Source organism: Pezoporus flaviventris, unplaced genomic scaffold (genome assembly GCF_033815535.1).
Source record: "Pezoporus flaviventris isolate CSIRO_AGI_PZ_B2104156 unplaced genomic scaffold, CSIRO_AGI_Pfla_v1 ptg000002l, whole genome shotgun sequence".
Taxonomy (NCBI): domain Eukaryota; kingdom Metazoa; phylum Chordata; class Aves; order Psittaciformes; family Psittacidae; genus Pezoporus; species Pezoporus flaviventris.
In genome coordinates this window covers 64,054,508-64,076,716 of record NW_026892550.1, presented here as the reverse complement: position 1 = coordinate 64,076,716, position 22,209 = coordinate 64,054,508, and the positions used below count along the sequence as shown (strand labels likewise).

General features: G+C 47.8%; 1 protein-coding gene across 3 annotated transcripts in view; it reads right to left on the bottom strand.

Moving 5' to 3' along the window:
* MAML3 (mastermind like transcriptional coactivator 3) overlaps positions 1-22,209 on the bottom strand; it is a 252,978-nt gene that overhangs the window by 6,260 nt on the left and 224,509 nt on the right. For all 3 annotated transcript variants that reach the window (XM_061442179.1, XM_061442170.1, XM_061442188.1), the window contains exon 3: positions 1,382-1,627. In XM_061442179.1, coding sequence (XP_061298163.1) covers positions 1,382-1,627 — 246 coding nt within the window. The remainder of the gene's footprint in view (positions 1-1,381; positions 1,628-22,209) is intronic.

The window sequence follows — 22,209 nt, the reverse complement described above, 5'->3', positions numbered from 1 at the left end:
GAGCCATTTGAAGAGTCCTCCTGAGAGCACTTGGGCTACTCAGCACAGAGTCCTTTTGGTTCAGAAAGGAATAAGCACTGAGGCTAACATCATCTCTCCTTGCTTACAGCCACTTCATCTTGACCTCTACAGTGTGAACTTCACTGTCTTCAGGCTGAAAGGAGAGGGAGGGATATGAATAAACTTTGCTCACCTAGGTCCAACTGTAGCTGCACACCCTGTCCCTCTCCCAGCCCTGCCAAGGTTTAGGGATTTGTGTTCCTGGGACAAGACTTTCCTCCACCTTGGCACTCAAAACACTCAGCTGCAAGGAGTAATCCTGACCTCAGCACTGCAGCCTAGGATCAGCCCTGAGCCAAAACAGAAATGGCTATTGAGGCCATTGTGCTTCAGGTAATGGTATTTGGGGAGCAGGTAAAAGGCCTCCCTCCCTTGATCCAGCCCACACTGCTCCTCTGTGGTTATTTGCTATGAGTACTCATGCATCTAAAACAGAATCAAGAGCTGATTATAAAAACAGAGAGTGTGTTTACCAGAGATTTCAAAGCCTAGGGTATACTCAACTAAGCACTTACTGAAAGGACACGTCTTGGTGCTTCATCTGCAGCTGTACAAACATTGTGTTCAAAACCAAGGATGTGTGATGGAAGTAAGAGAGCGGCAAAGATGGGAAAGAAGCAAGTACTAATCCCTATGTTCATAAATATGTGTTATCAAAAAGGTAAAGGGAACCTTGTTAGGCACAAAACACCCAAAAGCTAGAAGCCTGAGCACTGTGACTGTTGCTTTTCATCTACCTCAGCACATTTGCTAGCCTCAGCCTTGTATTTTCTTCAACACTTTCAGGTTTGCCTTCAGCAGCCAAGCCCATGACTGGCTCTTGAATGGGCCTCACCCATGATGGGGGATCATCTGGTTCCTTCCCCCCTTGCCACGGGCAGGGACACCTTCCACTAGACCAGGTTGCTCCAAGCCCCATCCAACCTGGCCTTGAACACTGCCAGGGATGGGGCAGCCACAGCTTCTCTGGGCAACCTGTGACAGTGCCTCATCACCCTCACAGTGAAGAATTTTTTTCTAATGTCTAATCTGGATCTACCTTATTTCAGTTTAAAGCCATTCCCCTTGGAGCTGACTTTTCCGGTGTCTAAAATCCCATGTGACTGTCAAGCTCACCCCTGGGAACATGGGTAATATTTGCCAAGCTAATGGTAGGCCTGAGACAGATGCCTCTTTGAAAACATTCGCTGAAATACCACGATGGGAACTACAGAGAGAGCACTTCCAAACACAGAAAGAAGCACTGGCATTGCACTGCCTGGAGTGCTCATGCTCAAACATCAGCATGCTCTGCAGCACCTGAGACAAATGGGTACTGTACCTGCTCCGCCAGGATCTGCTGCTGCTGCTGCTGCCTTTGCTCTCTTAGAAACTGTTGTTTTTGCTGTTCTATCACATGGAGCTGGGCCCTCTGCTCAATCAGTATCTGCTTCATGATGGCTGCTTGAGGTTGGTTTCCTAGGAAGGGACCCCCAGAGCTCGTGCCTGTGACCACGCTGCTGGAGCCCGGTGGGACAGAAGGCTGCATAGGCCCCGCGGTCCGGGACAACCCCACTTGATGCTGCTCCTGTGCAAAGGGAGAAAGAAGGCCTCATTACTCATGGTGATCCGTAGGCAAAGGAAATAAAGGCTCATTAAGAACAAGCATTGAGTTTATGGGTGAAGACTAGAGCTTGAAGAAATTAAGAGTCCTTGGAAAGATGCTTATGACCAAGCTCACAGCGACTGAGCAGCAGGTTCCTCTTTTCTCCCGGAGGGCAAAACCCCTGGCAGATAAAGCAAAAGCACTTTGCCACTCATTAATAACACAATGATAAAGCTGGGTACCATTCAGGACACATAACTTCAGAGTCATGTTTTTCTAAACTTTTTCTCCCCCATCATGGAGACAAGTGTATTTTCTCTCCATTTCCCTTTCTCGCAAGCAGCAGTTTCACACAGTTCTCTGGACTGAGGAGCTGAGGTTTTAGACACACAAAACGAACAGCAGGAGCTGGCAGCATTAATTTCCCCCTATACTGCACCAGAATCTCAGGATTTAAGCACATCATGTGTTTTATTTGAGGTTTCTATCCTGCAGCAACGGACCAACAGCATGCGGCTGAAAGGACTCAGGCAGGTGATGCCCCGGACACCTTCCCCTAAACCCACCCGCCTTTCTCTCGATGTTTCAATTTGCTGCCTTTTAGCGCCGCGAAAACGGAGCGCCACAAGGCCAGGGGCGATCGCACAGCCGCCCCCTCCCACCCAAGGCTGCAGGGCGGTCGGGAGCTCATCCGGCAGGGGGCCAGGTTCTCCCCCAGCACCATGCCCGCCCGGGCTCCCGTCTCCGCCGCCCGCCGGCAGGTGTCGCTGCCCGCCCGCGGCCCGCCCGGGGACCGGCGCGGCGGGCGAGGGGAGCCGGGGGACGGCGGGACCCGGCCGCGGGGGTCTGCAGCGGTGCTCGGAGCGCCTTACACCCGCCCCCGGGCTGTCCCTCGTAGCCGCCGGGGGCTCCCCGCTGCAGGGCAGGCAAGGACGAAACGCTTCCCTTAGGCGCTGCGGGGGGGCCTCGCTCAGACGCGGGCGGGCGGCTAGGGCCGTGTTTAGCAATAACGACCGGGGGTATTACAAAGCAGCAGGTGCAGCGCTCGGTCCCCAGCCTTTACTCCGGGTGCTCCTTCCTGTAAGAGAGCCGAAGGATTTTTCTCTTCTCATCTATGTCCCACCCAGCAGCACCCGTTCTCCCCGCACTGCCCAACCCCCACCGTGTCTCCTGGCCATGTTTGCTCTCTGCACCCCCCAGCATGAGCAGCTTGGAGCCCCAGAGCCGGTATCCTCACCATGGGGCTGGCTCCACGCACCCTGTCTGGCCTGGGCACTGCTGGGCAGCTCTCCGCCAGGCTGGGTAAGGCCTTAGCATTTGCTCACTAGAACCTTGCTGTTTTAGAGAGATGGGTGCTCATCCAAACCCATGAACTTGATGGGAAGGACCTCTGTCACTCCTAGGATCCTTTGCGCAAAACATGCCAGGGGACCTGTGCGAGGCTTAGATTCATCTGCTTCATTCACAGTTTCAGTGATGCCAGTTACTGTGTAGATTGGGAACATACAGGAAAAGTAATCTTATGACACCCGCCCCAACCCAGTCAGTGAAAGGGTTAAAATCAGTGCTTGAGCATAGCCTGGGAAATTAGGATCGGCCTTTCTGCATGAAGGTCAGGTTTTCAAGCACCCTTCTGAGGAAACAGCAAAATACAGTTTGACCACATCTCTGCTTTGTGCAGATACTCCCTGAAGGGCTCTCTGCTGAAAGGCCTCTCTCCAGTATTTAGGTTCCTTCTTGTTTTAACATCTGCTCTGGTTTGGAAGGTCCCTCCCTGCGCCTCCTTCCACTTCTCCCTGATCCCACCCCTGTCACTGAGCTCCCACTTTCCTTGCTCTGGGGGGGACATGCAGACATCAGATGTCTCCAGCAGAGCTGATGGTGAAGGCTTTTTCCTACCACCTCCTGGCCCTCCCCCGACTTCTGATGAAGTCATCAAGCTACAGATTGCATAACTGATGCACAGGACTATCTTGTGTTATACTGGGAGGTGGGCCAACTGCTTCCATTTATAGACAAAAGTGATGCCACACTGCCAAATAATGGAGCCTTTGCTGCAGCCACTACAAGGAAAAAGAGAAGGGAAGGGGAACCAAAGGATCCAACGGGCATGCTGTGAAATGACACCACTCGGAGCTTCCTCTACCCAGCCTCAGTGCACAGCTGAGCCAAAGACCTCCCTAAATCACCTTCACAACAACCTCATTGCAGAATTACTGTCCTGGCTCTTATGCCCACACGGGTATGGCTGAGGGACACATGCAGCCCACAGTAATGCATTGCATCCTGTATCGTATTACACTGTCAGCTAATCCCAGAGCTTGAAAAGGAAGAAAGCTTTGAAAGGAGCCAGGCCAGCTGACATGAGCCCTGTGCAGCAGCTGGAGGAAACATGAGGATTAGCACAAAGGTGTTACTTCCAGTCTCGTGTGTTTAGTCATTTCAAGGTACAAGAGTTTACCTACTCATAGCAAAAACTTCCTGCTTCCGGTTTTAATAACAGGTTTAAAGCCAAGCCTTCTCCATCAAGCCAGAACACCACCCTCCTGCCCAGCATATTTCTTCTCTTTTCCATTTCTTTTGGCAAAAGCTCTTCCCAGCCAATGATGAAAGGCCACAGCTTACATCACCAGGAGCAGCCCTGCGTTGTGTCTCCTGGAAACGGGAGCACAGCCCAGGCAAAAGGTCTCCACAGGCAGGAAAATGCTTCCTCGCCCCTGGGAGCAGAGCCCTTTACCAGGAGCTGTGAACCTCCAATGGGGAGTTATACAGCCCTGCCCTGTCACAGCAGTGACACGGGGCCATGTGGGCTCACAGGTTGTTCAGCTGCCCACCCTCCTCCCACTGTCCCTGCTGGAGCTCCAGCACGAGATGAAGCCTGGAAGCGGGCTGGGGATACATGTATGTGGTGGGAAACTGGCAATGAAAGAAGCAACACCGGGCTCTACACAGCCACCTCTTACAAACCGTGTCTGCTCCAGCCCAGATGCAGTCTTACCATGGGAGCAAAGCACCAAGTCAGGTAACTCAGGCTAAGCGCAGCACTTACACAGTCATAGAGCTTCAAAACCGAACTAATCCAAGCTCCACTGACAACTCTGCTCCTGCTCTGCCTGCCAGCTCCTCATCCTCCTGCTGCACCCTGAGCCTTCCTGCCCCTAGACCTCCTGCTCCTTCTCCTCATTCCCTGCTGTTCTTTTCTTACAGAATGGTTAGAGTTGGAAGGGACCTTAAAGATCACCCAGTTCCAACCCCCCTGCTACAGGCAGTGACACTTTCTACTAAGACCAGGTGGCTCAAAGCCCTGTTCAGCCTGGCCTTGAACGCTGCCAGCAATGGGGCAGCCACAACTTTTCCTTCCTACCCTCTCTGCTCTGCTTCTATCTTTTCCTTTCTCCATGCACTGGCACTGCTGCCTTTTCACTCTCCAGACACCCTTACCAGCTCACCAGCTCCTGGCTGCACATCGCCTCCGCATCAGCCCATGCCCACAGCCTGACACACTGCATGACTCAGGCTGCCGCTGCTTGGGAGGGATCCCCCGGGGATCCACAGCAGCAAGGGGACAACCCAGCTCTTTCCCTGAGGGCCCTGTTCATCCAGGGATGCCCTGCATGGGTGTAGGCACATAGTCCCCCAGGAGAGTGACAAGATGTCCTGGAATGGGAAATACACTGTATTCTCAGCCTGCCTCTCATCAGCCTGTTACACTGGGAAGACGGCACAGTGTGACTCCTGATTTTTCACGCTGGCTATTTTCAGCAACACCCAAAGCCACTGTGTACTACTTGCAGGCTGCAAACAGCTCTCTCTTGATAATGGTGGCTGGTGCAGAGTTACACATGCTCCGGTTGGAACCAGCAAAGCTGCAGCTTTGTAGCAAGGTGCTCACTGAGGGGCAGGGGAAGGTTACACAAGGGGCAAAGGTGCCACAGCCTCTTCCCGTGACCTGACCATGCTGCAGAACAAGTTCAACACATGCACTGACCCTGGCTAAGCCTCCCAGGGACCCTCAGCCACTTGCTTTAAAACAGCCCAGGGACAGAATCACGAATTCAACCCCTGCGAGTAAAACCAAGTATTGAAAGAGCCAAGTTGCCCTTCACAGAGCCAAAAAAGAACCACAACTTCCAGATGGGCAGCATAACACATCTGGTGGGTTTGTATAGTTGCAGAGCACCCAATAAGATGAACTTTTGTAGGGATCTGGCTGTTTAGTTAATGCCTACAAAGTTGCCCTCTGTTGACAATCTGATGCTTAGTTCAGCAACAGGAGGATAAATCCTGTGTCCTCTCTGTATTTCCAGGGATCTACTGGAGGGAATCATCCGCAGGAGTTCATGAGGTGATGTGTAGGCATATATATACAGTTATGCACAGTAAACATAAATGACTTTAAAAAGAGAACTAAAGGGAGTGGAAAAGGTATTTTCCTCTTTGTCTCAAATCTTGTATGCCTCTTCCTTACCATGCAGTGATTTATTCCATCCCATCATTCAATCTCCCAACTACAGCTAAAAGCAATCACACAATTTTCTTTCAGAACAAGCTGAATGACCACCAGCTGATGCTCCGAGAGCTGGGTGCGGGTAAGTGCAGACAGGGCCTGGCCAAGGCTACTCATCTGATGATGAAAGCCCTTGCACATGGTGAGGCAGCTCTGGTCCCTCTGTAGGCTGGGGGCAGAGCCAGACCCCAGGGAAAAGAGGCTGTTCCAGGCAATCAACAGAGGATGCATATTCTGTGCCTGGGAACAAAGCATTTCCCAAAAAGCTGAGGGAAGCAGAGACTTGAAAGAAAGGTCTTAATGTGCAAAATAGACAATTGGATGTAAATTCATGGTGCCATTCTGTGGTATGTGAACTAATGCAGTCATGGAATATATAAAAAAATGGAAGAGCAAATAGAAGCCAGGAGGTGGCCTATCCTGCACAGTACATGAGAAGAATGATACTAGAAAAATGTACACAACAGACATCTACATTTTAGAGTCAGAGCAGAAAAAGACACAATGATTTGAGGCAGAAAGTATCTGCACTTAAAGAGCTCAAACCATTTAGCTTGCCACAAAGAAAACTGAGAGATGCTTTGACGATGGCATATAAGAATACCTTCACGAGGGATTAAATCCTTTAAAGGATTCTTCTACCCAGTGAAGAAGGCAGAACCAGACATGAGGGCTGGAAGCTGGAGACAGTCCTGAATCAGAAAGAAGAATCAAATTTTTACACTATGATTTCATTACCCATCAGAAATGGCAGATCTCCATGTTCTGATGCCTTCAAGGATGACAGCCCTTCTGGATAAACACAACTTAGTGATGCGACTAATACCCTGCAATGTGTAAGATAGAACAGCCCTGTGCTGCTGCTCCTCCTGCCCCACGCTGATGTCAGGCTCACAGGCACTGCTCATTTATCGTGGTACTGCATGCCTGTTTTGTGTATCTGTGTTATAAAAGGGGCTCTCCAACCTATTACTGAGATCAAAAATATGGCTCCATTTCCATAGACTATGTCACAGTAAAGCATCACCTCTACCTGCTGTTTTCAGAACAGCCTGAAAGCACGTTTCTATATTTCCCCCCAGATATTTCTATTCAGTTCCTTGTAATGTTCTTACTTATTGTGTCTGGCGGGAATCTTAATCCTCTCTCTAAATCAGGCTGCCCAGGGCAAAGCCACCTTTTGCAGAACTGTACCACCTGACAGACTAAAGGAATTACAAACCCATTCATTTCAGACTTTATTTTGCCTGGAAAGAGCTAGTGTTCAGCTAGGCTGAAGGGATGGAATTTGCCGGGTTTACAGCTCTGACTCCCGCAGCAGGCTCTGCAGAGCACATTGCGTTACCTGTTTCCTCTGTCACGCAGTCTAAGGGAGGGGCTACCAATCTCCCTTCTCCTTTCTCCCCGGGCCCCTGGTTGCTATGGTCTTTCATACAGTATCTGAGCAAACAAGGTCCTTCTGACGTTTGACACCAGACCTATGCATGCAGCCAATTTGTTTTCCTTTCACCTCCCTTCCCCTGCATTCCTCCTCCCTCTGTTTTCAATACAGTTTAGTCTTTCCACAGAACAAACAGGATCTGTTGGACTATTACCCATGTACTTTTGTTTGTTCATCACAGGGACTACTTTCTTCATTTCTGGTGTTGAAATAGGTAACAAAGGGTTCTAAAATGAGCAGCTGTTTTTCTAATGTCATTTAAAACCTGAAGACTTCCAGTAGTACCTGAAGAGGCCTACAAGAACTCTGTAGAGGGCTTTTTACAAGGGCAGGTAGGGATAGGACAAGGGGGAATGGCTTAAAACTGAAAGAAGGGAGATTTAGATTAGATATGAGGAAGAAATCCTTAACTATGAGTAAGGTGAGGCATTGGCACAGGTTGCCCAGAGAAGCTGTGGCTGCCCCATCCCTGGCAGTGTTTAAGGCCAGGTTTGATGGGGCTTGGAGCAACGTTGTCTATTGGAAGGTGACTGTGGCCCAGGGAAGGGGTTTGGAACTGGATCCCTTCCAACCCCAACCATTCTATGACTCTGTGACTCTAGCAGGTCTGTGAGGCAGCTGAGGCAGCTTCTGATGCTCCCACCCATTCCCTGCAATGGGAATGAGTCCTCCTGCTCTGCAGATGTCACCTGCTCTTGAGCCATTTGCACCAATGTTCACGGTCCAGTGAAACAGTGATTTACATACTTTTCTTGCAGGAGTGAAGTAATGGGGTTAATCAAGCCATTAATTTGACCACAGAGAGAAGGCTGCACAGACAAGTTTCTGTGAGGCAAGCCCGGGTGCGGTTTTACAGCGCATCAGTTGCTCAGAGGTTACTCCCACATACAGCTCCCCTCCTGCAGGAGCACGCAGCAGCCCTCCTTTCCCCGAAGAGCAGCCACTCGGCATCTATGTTCATGAGGCCTGAGTGAGCTGGCACTGCGCCACAAAGCCCACCCCTAACTGGCCTCTTGGCACCATCTCTGCAGCTGTGCTCTCCATGACCACTGTTCTCCGTGCTTCAGCCCCAGAGAAGGGCTTGTGGCAGGGAGGGAAGCAGAAGAAACACCAAAGTGCCCAACCTTATATTTTATGCATATTAGGAAGGCTGTAATTATTCCCCTCAAAGACTGCTGCAGGAAGCTGAGCCATCATGGCATTTCACAGTGCACCCTACCACTCTGTGAGCAAGCAGCAACCTTCGGGGAGCCACATGCAGGAGGAGAGAGTTGAAAAACCAGCCCACACCATGGCTCTTCCACAGCCTGTCCCTGCTGCCTTCTACTACAGGCATAGCTGAGGACTTTCAAAGGTACAAACCCGCTCCACAGGAGCTGTGGCTGCCTTCTCTGTGACAGCTTGGATCTGTATTGCCAAATTTCCTGGGGCTTTGGAAGCTGCTCAGGGAGCAAAGCAGAGGGAAGAGCTGAGCTGATAGAAATTCTCCTGGTCAAGGATTTAGCTTTAATCAATGCCCCCTTCAAGTGCATCTTGGAGCAGGAGGGAGGAAAGCTAACGTGAAGTGTAAGGGTAATCATGGCTAAAGAGCTCCCCGGAAGGGGGAGAGAAGAAAAATGGAAGATGAAAGCAAGCAATGGTTAAAACAAACAGCCACACTGGGTCAGTGAAAAGGGGTAACAGAGGGAAAATGACACAGTAAAAATAAATGCTGTAAGAGAAAGAAAAGCTTCTAGCACACACAGGGAAAAAAGTGGGGCTTGGAAAAAGCAGAAGTATGAGGGAAAGATGCTTTAATGGAGCTCTGTAGCAGCAAACACCAACCCATGACCAGGCAGCCCCTTTTCTTCTAATGGCTAGAGCCTGTACTACATTATCACCTTGTACCCCATGGAATTTGCCGTTTGTTGAGGTATTTCACAGAGCCTGGCTCCAGTTCATGCCTGGCAGAAGCTGCCTCAGGTCTCCTGTGGACCATTCTGGGTTTTTTTTTATGGTTGGTTTGGTTTTTTTTTTAACTCTAGGTGAAATTTTGTTAAATTTCCACTTGGTTGTTTTGTTTGAACATAAACAAAAAGGTATTTTTCACACTTACGGGCGTTTTTCAGATCCCTTGCTCTGTGCTGTGATAGATGAAATCCCTTTCATTTTTAGAAATTCCAACTTGGCACTTGTGTTGCTCCTCAGCAAGCAGCATGTAATTTGCCAAGCCTGAAAGAATCCTGGCTGAGAAATAAACACAGTGGGCCATATGCTCTCCTTCCCATAGGCAGAAGGCACCTTACCTCAAAAACTGGGAAGAGGCTCCAATCGCCCCATGTCGTTGATTCTGCCAAGGCAAAAAAAAAAATCCCACAGATAGATTTAGAGCAAAGGTTTGGGGCTCTCACAAAGCAGCCCTCTTTCTGCATGCCTCCAGGGACCTCCCCTACACTGTCCCTGACCCTGTGCTGGCTTCTAACGTGGCAGAAATGCAGTGAGGGGCTGGGGAGCATGTATGCCCTGGTGCGTGCAGTAAAGCTGTATTGTCTTTATCGGTGTTTCCTGGCACAACCTGAACGATCTGCAGGGCACAACAGCTCCTTTAATACTACCGTTTTATAGTTCATTCACATTGTGCCTTCATGGGAGGAAGACCACACACCTGAAGGACTCAGGTGAAGTGAGGACCTCTTTCCACTCCATGCCCACAAGAAACACAGTGGGAGAGCATGTCACATACGTGCAGTGCCTCTGGTTTCGGGTGGGCTCTGGCAGGTGACAAGTATGACTGATAAAAGCACCACAGCAGATGCATTAGTGCTTATAGAATAGTCAACTCTACAGACTCATGTATAAATTCCATGGTCTTCCCCTGTCTGACACTGACTTCAAAGAGTTGGAATCACTCCCTTGTCTTTGGTTGCAGCCCTTCTGCAGGTGGCATTTCCACCTAAAATCGAGAACAAAATGTTTCCACAAGGTAGCCGGCAAGACCAAGGGAAGTGGTGCTCTGCTGCAGCTGCCCAGCAAGGCCACGTTATCATCGCTGTGGTTTCAAATAACTAGCTGCTGACAAGCTGAAGTGGCAGGGGATGGCACACCAGGTCTGTGACTCCATGAGTTAGCTCTCTTAACATCCTTGAATCCCCAGGCTACCCAGATCACCTGGTTCCAGTATTTGAAACACTTTTGATTTTCCTTGCACCTTGGATGTAGTCCTTGTGTATTGTTCAGCCACCTGGCTTTTGTTCTGACACTCAATCTTATTAGCCCTAGTGAAAACTGAGACATATATACAACTGAAGCATACTGATTTGGGCCATACCTAGGTTGTCTTTAACCTTGACGTGCCCTTCACCTCATGGTTCCTCCCTTCTCTCTAAGGTTCCCATTATTTATATGGCTAAGGAAAACTCCACTATTGAATGAATTTCTTATGCAAGGTGTTAACTCAGCTCAGCTTTTGGCAGTACTGACTTTAACCCTAGACTTCTAGGTCTCTAGGTCATAGCGTGCTTTGCTGATCAAGCCCTTATTCACACCATTGGAGGCTTTCTGGATGTCCTTGATACCTTTTCTGAGGCAATTACTTGTCTCTAAAGCTTTAAGCACCTTTTTTTTTTTCTTTACTTCCTCCATACCATGAATGCTGTTTTGCCTCCTTTCTATCCTGCCATCTTCCTAATGCATACTCATGTTTGCCAGTTTAACTAGCCCTCACTGCTGCAATCCCAGCTGCTGTTCTGGAGCCTTTGACTCGATTCTCTAGTGCTGCTTTCTCCTGCCTTCACCGGAGACAGGCCTGTGCACAAGATTGTGCTGATCTTTCCCATGAGAGACTTAAAGTGAGACATGATCTTCCTCTCCCCCTGCCCTTCCTTCACATCCTGCCCAGCTCTCCCCTCCTGGCTGCAGAGGCAGTGGTCTCATCAGTGGTTCCCAGCCCTTTTGCTTGTTCTGGCGACCTCACTGCTTCCTGTCTTCTCATCTCTTGCCCCCATCTGCTTCTTCCTTCTTTATACCTTGCCTCCTCTCACCCCTTCCCCTCACAGCACAAGGATGCTGTATCTTCATGCTTTTAAAAACATAAAGAAAATGCAAACAACCCTTGACTCTGAGTGACTCTCCAGCTTTCGCCCTCTCTCTCTGCTCACTGTCATCTCTAAGCTTATCAAGTGTGCTGCCTATGATTTATATGATTTAGACTGAATTTAGCCTCCATCTCCAACACAGATTCTTTTCCAAACAGGCTTTCACTTCTCACCTGTCACAGAAACCACTATCACAGAGTCTCTAATATCCTGTCTGCCTGCAGCTGTGCACTGCTATGCCAGCCTCACTGCCACAGCCAGACGGCTCCTTCCACTACCACTGACCACACTCCACTCGAAATCTGGTCCTCCCTTCCCAGTGGTCATACTTGACCCCAACACCTTCAGTTGCCTGCTCAGTGTTACTTGGATGCGTTCACCACTGCTCACTCTCCCACCTGGCACCATTCTGTGGGTCTGCGTCCTTGCCCTTCATCTCTTTTCCCTCTGACTCGTATCTCTGAGCAAGATCACTCACTCTACGTACACATTCAAGGACCTTCTCTACACCACCAACTCACAGACTTACCTCTCTGTCCCAGCCAATTCCCATCTGTTCCAACTAAATTCATGCCCTGCCTCTGGGATCATTTTTTGGATATGTGTCAGCTCAAGCTCAAAGTAGGCTCTAATCCTACTCCCTAGGTCTCGTCTCCTTCCCATTTCTTCATCCCCATGGGTAACACCACCACTTGCCTGTCACTCAGCCCATGATATGGTTGTCATCTTTGCCTTGGCCCTCATTTTTGTTGCCCATCGTCTTGACTGTGCCATCACTCTCTCCTCAACCCTCTCTTGGCTTCCCCTGCCAAGCACCCTCCCTTGCTTTCAAATCCAGCTGCAGTATATGCCACCCCACGCATCATCTCTTATTCACTGCTGAGACTTTCTGTCACCTTATCATGACCCACTCTTTTCCACATGTTCCATTTTATCGAGAAGTGCCTTCATGCTTTCCTCCCTGCTGGATTTCATTCTGGGAAGAGATTCTCAAAATTGTACAAATCTGACCCTGAACTCTGGCCCCGGTATAGTTACATTCATAGAAATTCCTATCTCCATGATGTCCAGCAGTCTCTTCTGTTTCCCTTTACTCCCTGGTGTGTTTGTCTCCCTGTGTTACCTCTTATCTTACACTTTGGTTGGAAGGAAATATATCGTGAATCTACAGGGAGCTTAGTACAACAGGCCTCCTAAACTGTGACTGCCACTCAGAGGTGCTACCCACCCTCAGTGCAAGCAGTTACAAATACCACTTAAATCTGTGTACAGCTAAATATGCTATTTTATATTCTGGAGATGCGAGAACACCAACATTTCAATGTGCCCTTGCTCCACTTCTGCTTTTAAAGGACACAGTACTAGGATGAGTTGCTGTATGCTGAAAAAGTCAGGAAATGCTAAGCTACCATTCTCACAGCAAATGTAACTCAGTTGCATATGGTGAGACCCAAAGGTTATCACCAGATACAAGAACAGAGGATGCTGAACACATGCAAAGTGACCACATTACTGTCATAGCAGATAGCCATGTCTTTGAACTTCCGTGCAGGTAAAATCTTACATGTTTTTCTGGGCTTTTAGAACTGTGGAAATGTGAAGCCCAACACTTTATAAATAAAAGTCAAAATGACGTTCTATAGCAAGTAACTGGTCCCAGCAGTAGCTTGTAACCCTCTTGGCAGAAGCACAGCTAATGGCAACACAAAATATTCCCATTGCTTCGTGAGTTCTGGTAGCTGTCAACTGAGAGAGGGATCTGCCGATCAGAGAAATCTGGGAAGACATCAGTGTGTCAGAACAAGTGAAAAGACTTGACACAGAGGGCACATTTTTGTTGAGCGATTTGCATTAGCACTTCTGGACAAATTCTACATTTCACATGCAATTCACAAACCAACAGCAGTGCTGCTAATTGGTGCAGTTGCCACTCAAGTGTGGTGCCTTGTTTGAGCTAGAGCTGACGTGAGTGAACACTACAGGCTGCTTTTTTGGGGAAAAAAAATGCAGCAATTATATTCTGTGGGCTTTGAGTTGGGTTCCCCCTGCCCCCACTTTCATCCTTGTAATTTCATTATCTCAATAATTTAAAAAGGAACTGGAAGAGAAAAACACAAACCTCAGAGAAGTCTTGTTGAAGTTATTAAGGGGAAAAATAACCCTGTTTGCAAAGAATGCCACCCTTCATTAATCTAACCTTCAGCCCTAACCATCACTGTGAATTTGACTATGTCCCAGAGTGCCAACACAAAGCTACATATTGATCTGAAGAAAACAACAGCAAGTGGCAGAGTGCTAGTGATTGAAAATCCCAGCCACCAAACCAAGGCTGTGCTCCGCATGTATCTGAAATGCTGATGGGATGACAGAATCTCTCTGCTTCCTCTTAGGTGGCATTAGAAGTTATTTAACTGAAAACAGGACAGATCTCTCATCCATCATTCTTTATCCTTTGTAAAATTGAGTCTCCTGAGAAAAGGAAAGAGCTTCCATAGTGCAGTTTTCTATTACCGCAGCTCAGAGTGCTCAGGCAGCTGCAGCTAAGCTGAAGGAAGGTTTGGCTGACTCCTTTTCATATGCTGGATGGTTATTTTTAGGCCATATTTCCTTTAGGCCCCTACAGTGCAAAATCCGAAGGAGCTAATGGGATTGGCAGGTGCATAGATTATTGGCGACCTCCTCTAGCCCAGCCTTCATATTTCCTTATGATGTATTTTTCCTAATGCATAGTGAAAAAGGGAACAGCCTACAATTAGAGATCTTCCTAGCCACTCTTGATACTTTGTATATTCAAATCCTCAATGAGAAACCCATGTGCAACAGTGAAAGATAGCATGACAAAAGCTATACATCTAGATCTAAATAGATCTAACACTGAAGAACTTGATTCTTAAAGGAGTGTTTTTGTTGCATCTCTACAGATAAATAGGTATCTGTAATGTAATTTCATTCTGACCCTGATCTTTCTGCAGCTGCAGGAATCCTGTCCCCTTTCTTTCTTCCCTGGAGATCTCCTTGGTCCCATCCTACTAATGGTCCAAGCTCACTGTTGTAGAAGTCACCAGCAAAAGCCACGTCTTGTCCATGGCTCCCAGATATGCTTTCCTCAGAAAAAAAAGAGAAACTCCAGCGAAGCCTGGAAGTGTAACTCCCAACCCTGATAACAAGGATAGGATCCTTGATAGGGATGTCTCTTCATTCTCTGCAGGGAAGCACAAAACAGACTGTTGGGGAAACTGTTGTAATACATCTTTGTGGTATACATAACTCAGCTTGGGCTTCCTTCTGCCCCACCCTGGGTTCTAGCCATAGTAGTAACCTTTCAGTGATGAATCCTGGTTTGGAGGCCCAACTACTGTGAGTATGACTGCACAGTCATCTTCTCTCCCAGCCTCCCTCTGACCATCCCTCTAGTATTCACCTGTCAAGGCATAAAAACAGAAAGCCCCTGAAATCCCCAGAGAAACGAGTTGCCTCCTTCCTTCCAGATATTTATCCTTTGTCTGTATTCAGAAGACTTTGTCCAGAGAGCTGATATCTCAAACCCTTCATGCAGACAAGCAAAGGGTGCCTCTGTGAAAGCACAGGCTGTACTTCCCAATGGCAGGGCAGGGCTCCAATTTACCAACACATGGTGTGGCTGTTAGCTGTGATTCTACAAAACCTGCAGAAGATATCTGTGGCCCTCTTAACATCTTATTTCTGACATATGGAGGGACTGGGGAGTTTGCAGCTTCCCACCTGCTTAAATATAATTCACTACAAAACATCAAACAGACGCATTCAGCCCTTTGTAGACATATCATTACCTTATGTGTTCATGTACAGCACACCCGTAGCACATTGGCAGTACACCTAGTTAATGTGTGGGAGACTCCTAGGTTCAAAGCCTCCAGTGTTTCTTTTGTTCTCTAATGAATCCTTCTTTTGTTTGGCTCCCCCTCCCCTTAGGTTGTAGCTGTAACTCTGTCATTAGCATCTTAAAAATCTTTTCCTCCCAAACTACCTGCAATGCTGCAATAAGCTGGGAATATGCTAGGAAGCACCTAAATGAATCAAGATTCTTGCTTAAGACAGGTTTAACAGGTCTGGTTCACTGTTTTCAGCAGCACTGTTGCTTACTTGGCAAACTTGGTTAATCAGATATTCCCCTAAAAAGATTCCTGTGCCATATTCCAGCTGGTGAGCTGGGTTCATAATGTTTCAAATAAAAGATGCATTCGTGACTACTAGGAGTGTCACAATTTTTATGAGTCTCTGCAGACATGTGCCTGCTTCTCAGCGTCTAAAAATCGAAGTGTTCAGGCACCTCCACGGCAGCCTGCTGAAAACACAGAGCTGTATCCTTTGTGTGGAAACATTTTGTGGAATTTTCACCGGACTTCAACCTCATGGTCCCAAACCTAACTTTCTAGGTATTATGCATGAAAACATATGTGTAACACTGAGGTACCATCTGCAATCCAGACTGCAACTGTGCTGCCCACCAGATTCACTGTCCCTCCCAGTGCTGGCATCTTCCTGGCCTTCACCAACAGGGACCAGCTACCAGCAAGGTGTGAGGAATGAGTAGCAGAAGATACTGATAAGGAAATGTTATCACAGATAGGCACAAAGACAGAAAGACTTTACTCATAGTCTGACAGCTATTTGCCTGTGAATAAAATGCAGTAGGGGCTTTGCCTTTAGAAAAATGCCGAGCTAATATTCACAGAGTTACTGTGCTTACAGTGGGCTGACTTCAGACCTTCCAAAGTTGCCAGACCTCCAAGTCAGCTTAGGGCCTGCTAGATATGGCCGGTGGTCAGAGTATGATCTGGAGCATTTCCTCTGTGAGAAACCCAGTGGTGAGGCAGAAAGGTCACACCACTGGTGGCCAGTCCCAAATGCTGTGCTGCTTACACCTCATGGGCACAGCCAGCTTAACTGCAGTGCTCACTCGTCCGTCTACTGACACCTGAATAACTGTGCACCCTAATAAGAGAGATCAGGTTCATGAACAGGTTTGTGATTTTTCAGCCAGCACGGTGATACCTGCCTAACGTTGTCAGTCAACTCTAAGTCATAACAGAATCGGGAGATTTCAGCATTCAGATTGTCTCTGCAAAAAAATCAGCTCCTTAACAAGCACAACACATTACCAATGTGTATTGTTGTCCTATACTCATCAATTAGCATTATTATCTTTATCTAACTGTAAGTGGCATGTTTTCTCTGCTGGCTTCCTTCCAGAATCATCTGTTACTCTGAATTGAGGTAGTAGTATGTGATCTCACTGCTTATGATGAGACATTTCTCTCTTAAAAAAAAAACAAATCATAAACACACCACCACTTGAAGAATGGTATAGTGCCAATGCCCAGGAAAAAGACAACCCTAAATCAAACCCATTCTTCCTCTCCCTAACTTTTCAGAAACAGCGTGCGGTGAACTCCAGCTCCTTTGGCTACTCACTAAAATTGGAAAAGATGTGAACTAAGGCAGAGCCCCAGGCAGCCTTCTAGTACCTAAAGAGGCCTACAAGAAATCTGAAGAGGGACTTTTTTTCCAAGGACATGTAGGGATAGGACAAGGGGGAATGGCCTTAAACTGAAAGATGGGAGATTTAGATTAGACATTAGAAAGAATTCTTCACTATGAAGGTGGTGAGGCACTGGCACAGGTTGCCCAGAGAAGCTGTGGATACCCCATCCCTAGCAGCTGGACAATGCTTTGAGCAGCCTGGTCTGGTGGAAGGTGTCCTTGCCCATGGCAGGCGGCTGGAACTGGATGAGCTTTAAAGTCCCTTCCAACCCAACCCATTCCATGACTCTATGAAAAGCTGCTAGGAGACATGGTATAGGGAGCTCCTGGAGTACCCCAGCCTTCTGTTTCCTGCTCTTCACAGCAGAGTGGGAACCTCTGTCCTGTAGCTCTCCACAGTGATTGTAAGCACAGTGACAGTGTTAGCTAAGGCTCACCTGGTAGCAACCTCACTTCTGGAAACCAAACAGCTCCACACAAATCAAACACTCACACAGATCAAATGCAGCTGCCGGTGAGGACAGCCTGCTGCATCTTCAGTGGGTGCTGGGCATGAACACATCGGCTTACAAGACAAAATGCCTGAAGATTTACGACGGCAAAATCGAGTATACAACCTGAAAGACTAATCAGCTTTACCCCTCCCCTCAAAATATTTTCTTATAGCCTAAAAATACATCCTGTATCTTAAGTGAAACGACGAGGAGCGCATTGACTGTTAAAAAACACATCATAATAAAAACATCTCTAAAATTTCAGGAAGCAAAGATACTCCCATTCTCAAGCTTGTACTCAGAAGAATCACAAAATGTGTGGCACCAGTTTGGCACTGGTGCTAGGAAGAGACCCAAGACAGTGCTGCGTGTCTCATTTATATGCTGTTATTTTCCCTCACTAGTCTTAGACTGCTTCAGATTTTCTCTTCATTCTTAAAGGCTGTGGCCAGGCAGACTGGTACAACTGAAAAGCTACAATGTTTTTCTGAAGTCCAAGTCATTGCCTACAGGATGAAAACCTTTATCCACACTAGATTCAGTAGTCAAAGCTGGGTGCAGAGCAAAGTGCTGCAATGGAGCTCACACGCTCTTTTCTATGGGAATACAAACAAGATTAGCACAGAAAGAGGCCCAAAGTTTATTTAAATGCAAAACCAAACTTAACTGCCTAATTAATTGAACTAGGCCCCACCTCCTTCAGAATACCTCAACCTCTTCAGCACTGGAAAAACCTTGTGTTGACACTGCCCTTGTTTGTTTGGCTGCATGTCAGCCTGAGAGGGTATATTTAGCTTTAGCGCGCTTGCAGGATTGCATCTTGCAGCTCAACAGGAAATCTCTGGAGTCAAAGCTAAAGATATCACTGCACACTTGGAAATTTACGGCCAGCTGTAAAAGTGGAGCTGTGGTGGTCAGAGTGCTCAACAGCCGCCTTTTTAAACGAGCAAGAAGGCTGAATTAAACACTTCACTGTGCTGAGTTCATGGCAGGCAGGGTGCACCCGCCAAGCTAAAGATAGCGATAGAGGAGGCTCTTTTCTTGCTGGGATGATAGTGAATTGATATATCCCATTCCCAGGCTCGTGCTCACCAGTAGGTGGGAGGGGGAGAAATCTGAGGAGGGAGAGCTAGGGACCACATGCACGTGAAGGGCTGCTGAAGGTGCACAGTGATCTCCTCCTCCTCTGAACCTCTCAAAATTTTAACCTCTTAAAATTTTATCCATTTCAAAAGAGATAAATCATAACAGAGAACACACATCCAGCACAAGTTTTCTTTTCCATTAAAAAATTTAGACATGGGTTGCAGCACCAATTCCAGGGCAGAGAATCCTCTTCTGCCAGTCTTTCCTGTCCTTGATGTTTTTAAGCACCATTTTGCCTGATGCTCTCATGGCTCCTGAGCAGCCTCTCCAGCACTGGGTGAGCACAGAGCACCTCGGCTGCAGCCTCACCTAATAACTCAGCCTCAGAGAAATACGTTAGTCAGGGGAAGAACTTACTGAGGTGGAAGTGTTCAAGGCCAGGTTGGATGGGGCTTGGAGCAACTTGCTCTAGTGGGAAGTGTCCTTACCTGTGGCAGAGGGATTGTAACTAAATGATCTCTAAGGTCCCTTCCAACCCAACCCATTCTATGGCTCTATGATATGTGACTTCTGTGCTAAAAATTGAGATGGCAAAAAGTTAACCTGAGTATGGAAACTCACACCTCTGAGGTCTCTCTCACAAAATCAGTAGTCATATCCTGGTGGACCACAGCATCCAGGGCATGCTGAAGGATCAGGACCCTCTACTTCGCCACAGCTAAGGCATGAACATGACTCAGCACCATCCTCTACTGAGATAACGAAAAGGTAGGATGTACAAACAGCTCTTGTTTTCTGTTAATAAGTGTTTTCTTACTCTATCTTATCATTTTCTCACACGTGATGGCTAGCTGTTTGCATTTCATTTCAGCTTTTGGAATGCTTTATACGGTCCAAGCAATGCAAGTAAACTGGAGCACACCTCTCTTTGCTCAGTGACACGACAACTATGTATGTTTATGAAGCAAAATCACAAAGGAGGAAATGTAAACAAGACGTCCCTCTTTGAAGAGCTCCTCGGGATACAGAGTGTTCTGTCAACAGCTGTGTAAGGAAGCACTGCAGCCATAGAGTCTTGCATGCTGCTGATAGCACAAGAAAGCAATTTTGTTAATCTCAATACGATTAACCTGTTTTCTTTCAAGCAAAAAGCTGTAAGTGCCACCCTGCCTACAGCTGACTGGTCTCACAAGAACAGGCTAACTTCTTTGCCTCCAGACAGGTCACTAACTGGTGGAGAGGTGGATGTAGTCTTGGGAAGTACGCAGAATTTGTTCTTATTAGCCCTATAGAGGAGAAGGTTCATCATAAAGCTGGGGTTTGGCAGCCTGATGCATGCACAATTTGGGTTTGGACAAATCACTCCCCTGCCTCATGCCTCAGCTTTCCCCCTGTATGACGACAGTTCATCCGATTTCACCAGGCTGCCCTGTCCCCAGCAAGGCAGGGATCACCCAGGGAACTGCAGTGCCAGCATGCTCTAGTAACATCCTCAGATAACACATTTTTTCCAGATGAGCTGAGAACTGTATCCCTTCTCTGCACACACCTGAACAAACCAACCAGCAAAAACATTACTCAGAACAGAGCAAATGAAAAAAAAAGAAATTTCTCTGTCCTATTCGACTCCCGCATCCTTTGAGCAGTGTTACTATATAAACAGGTTAAGGATCAGGCAGCAGCAGGAGAGCAGGCTTCTTGGCTGTAAGTGAGAGATTTAATGTGACCCAGATAATGCCAGCTTTTCTGGATGCTGAGACAAGCCTCTCCTTATTTCCAGAGCTGGGTGAGACAGAGGCAGAGCCCTGTGAATCTGTCATGGCTGTTGGGAGGTGACAGCCGTGTGCTCCCCCTTCAGCAAGCTGCTTCCTCTTTGTCAGGTGTGATTTGAGTGCTACACACCACCAAGCACCCACTCAGCCCTTGTTACAGGTGCCTTTGCTTTGCCAGAGCAAGGCTCAGTCACTGTCAAAAGATTTAAGGGACAATGCTGAGGTGGGAGCTGAGGCTGGCCATGGTTGGCTGCTTTTGGCTGCTTCACACAAGGAAGCAAAGCTCAGTGGCAAAGAGGAGACCCCTCAGGAGGGAGAGGCCCTGCAGATTTCCCGTGAGTGGAAGAACTTGGGAAGGTGTGGAGCCTTTCTGCGCCAAGACGTGCCATAGCAAAAGGCTGCTGAGCAGCCCGCTCTCCTAGGACAGCTCTTCAGGATGGTGACAGTTCTGCAGAGCAACACACTGCGGTCCCAAAATCTTGCTGTGCCAAGTCATGACCTGATTGGCAGATGATGGGAGTCAAGCCACAGTCCCCCGAGTACACACCAGATGCTTAGACTGCAAAACCGCTGCTTCGGTTAAGCTGTCTACGCTTTCTATTCTGTGATGTACTTTGAGCCAAAAGGGCTCTCCTTGGATAATCCCAGCGTTTTAGCGCTTTACTGCCAGAAGTGCTCTCTAAGGGCACTGTTCAGAGAAGTGTCACATACAGACTCACAAAAGGCAGAGATGGAGAAGATGGAGAAGCCTGTATGGGGTTGCTCCCATGAGGACTTTTTAGTCCAATGCAGAGGAATTACCTTAACGAGAGAATCTCACAGCACATCAATGCTCCTTAACCAACAATGAAAAGCCTGCGAAGAGGAGGTGATCAAGAACTTTGTGCTATGTGCCCGTTAGCAGACAGGTCCTTCTTGAGAGGGCCTGGAGAGTGTTCTTATTAAAAGCCAATTGGATGAGTGACATTTTAAAAAAAGAAGATCCGTGTGTCACTTCTCACCAGCCTCCCCCGCCTCAGTTCTGACAATTACAGCTTAACTACCAGGGTTAAGTTGAAGCCTTCCGCAATGTCAGCATACAAGATAGAGAGGGACACTGTCAACTTCTTGGGGTATTGAAATCTCATTTATGAGAAGGGAAGGCATTCCTTGCCAGCTCTCTCAGATCTGAAAGAAGTCAGTCAAAGTAGCTACAAAGGAAAAATGTAGTGGATGTTTTTCACAGTATCCTTTACCTCTGGTCTTTCATTCACATGGCTGGCTGCTGTGAGAGGAGCCTACTCAGAGGCTCTCTGAGCTAAAACTGTTTTGCCATTAGACTAAAGGGGAATGGTGCCTTCCCCACAAGCCTGCTCCTAACGAACTCCATCAGAATTTTCCCAAGGGAGCCTGAGCAGAGCTGTCACCACACCACACACACAAGCCTGGTAGCTCCATGCCCAAGGACAACACCTGCCCCTAGGTACAGACTGAACTGACAGTGTCACCAGCCTTGAAATCACACCCATGCATATGCAGCAAGCTGCTGCTTTACCACCCTCCTTTGGTGTGCTCCCTGAAGCTGCCACTTCGCACTAAGCGAGAAGTAGAAGCTTAGCTTTAACCTAAGGTGCCTACTCACAGGCACAAGATGCCTCTCAGTTTCATTCAGCACTAAAGTGCTATTGA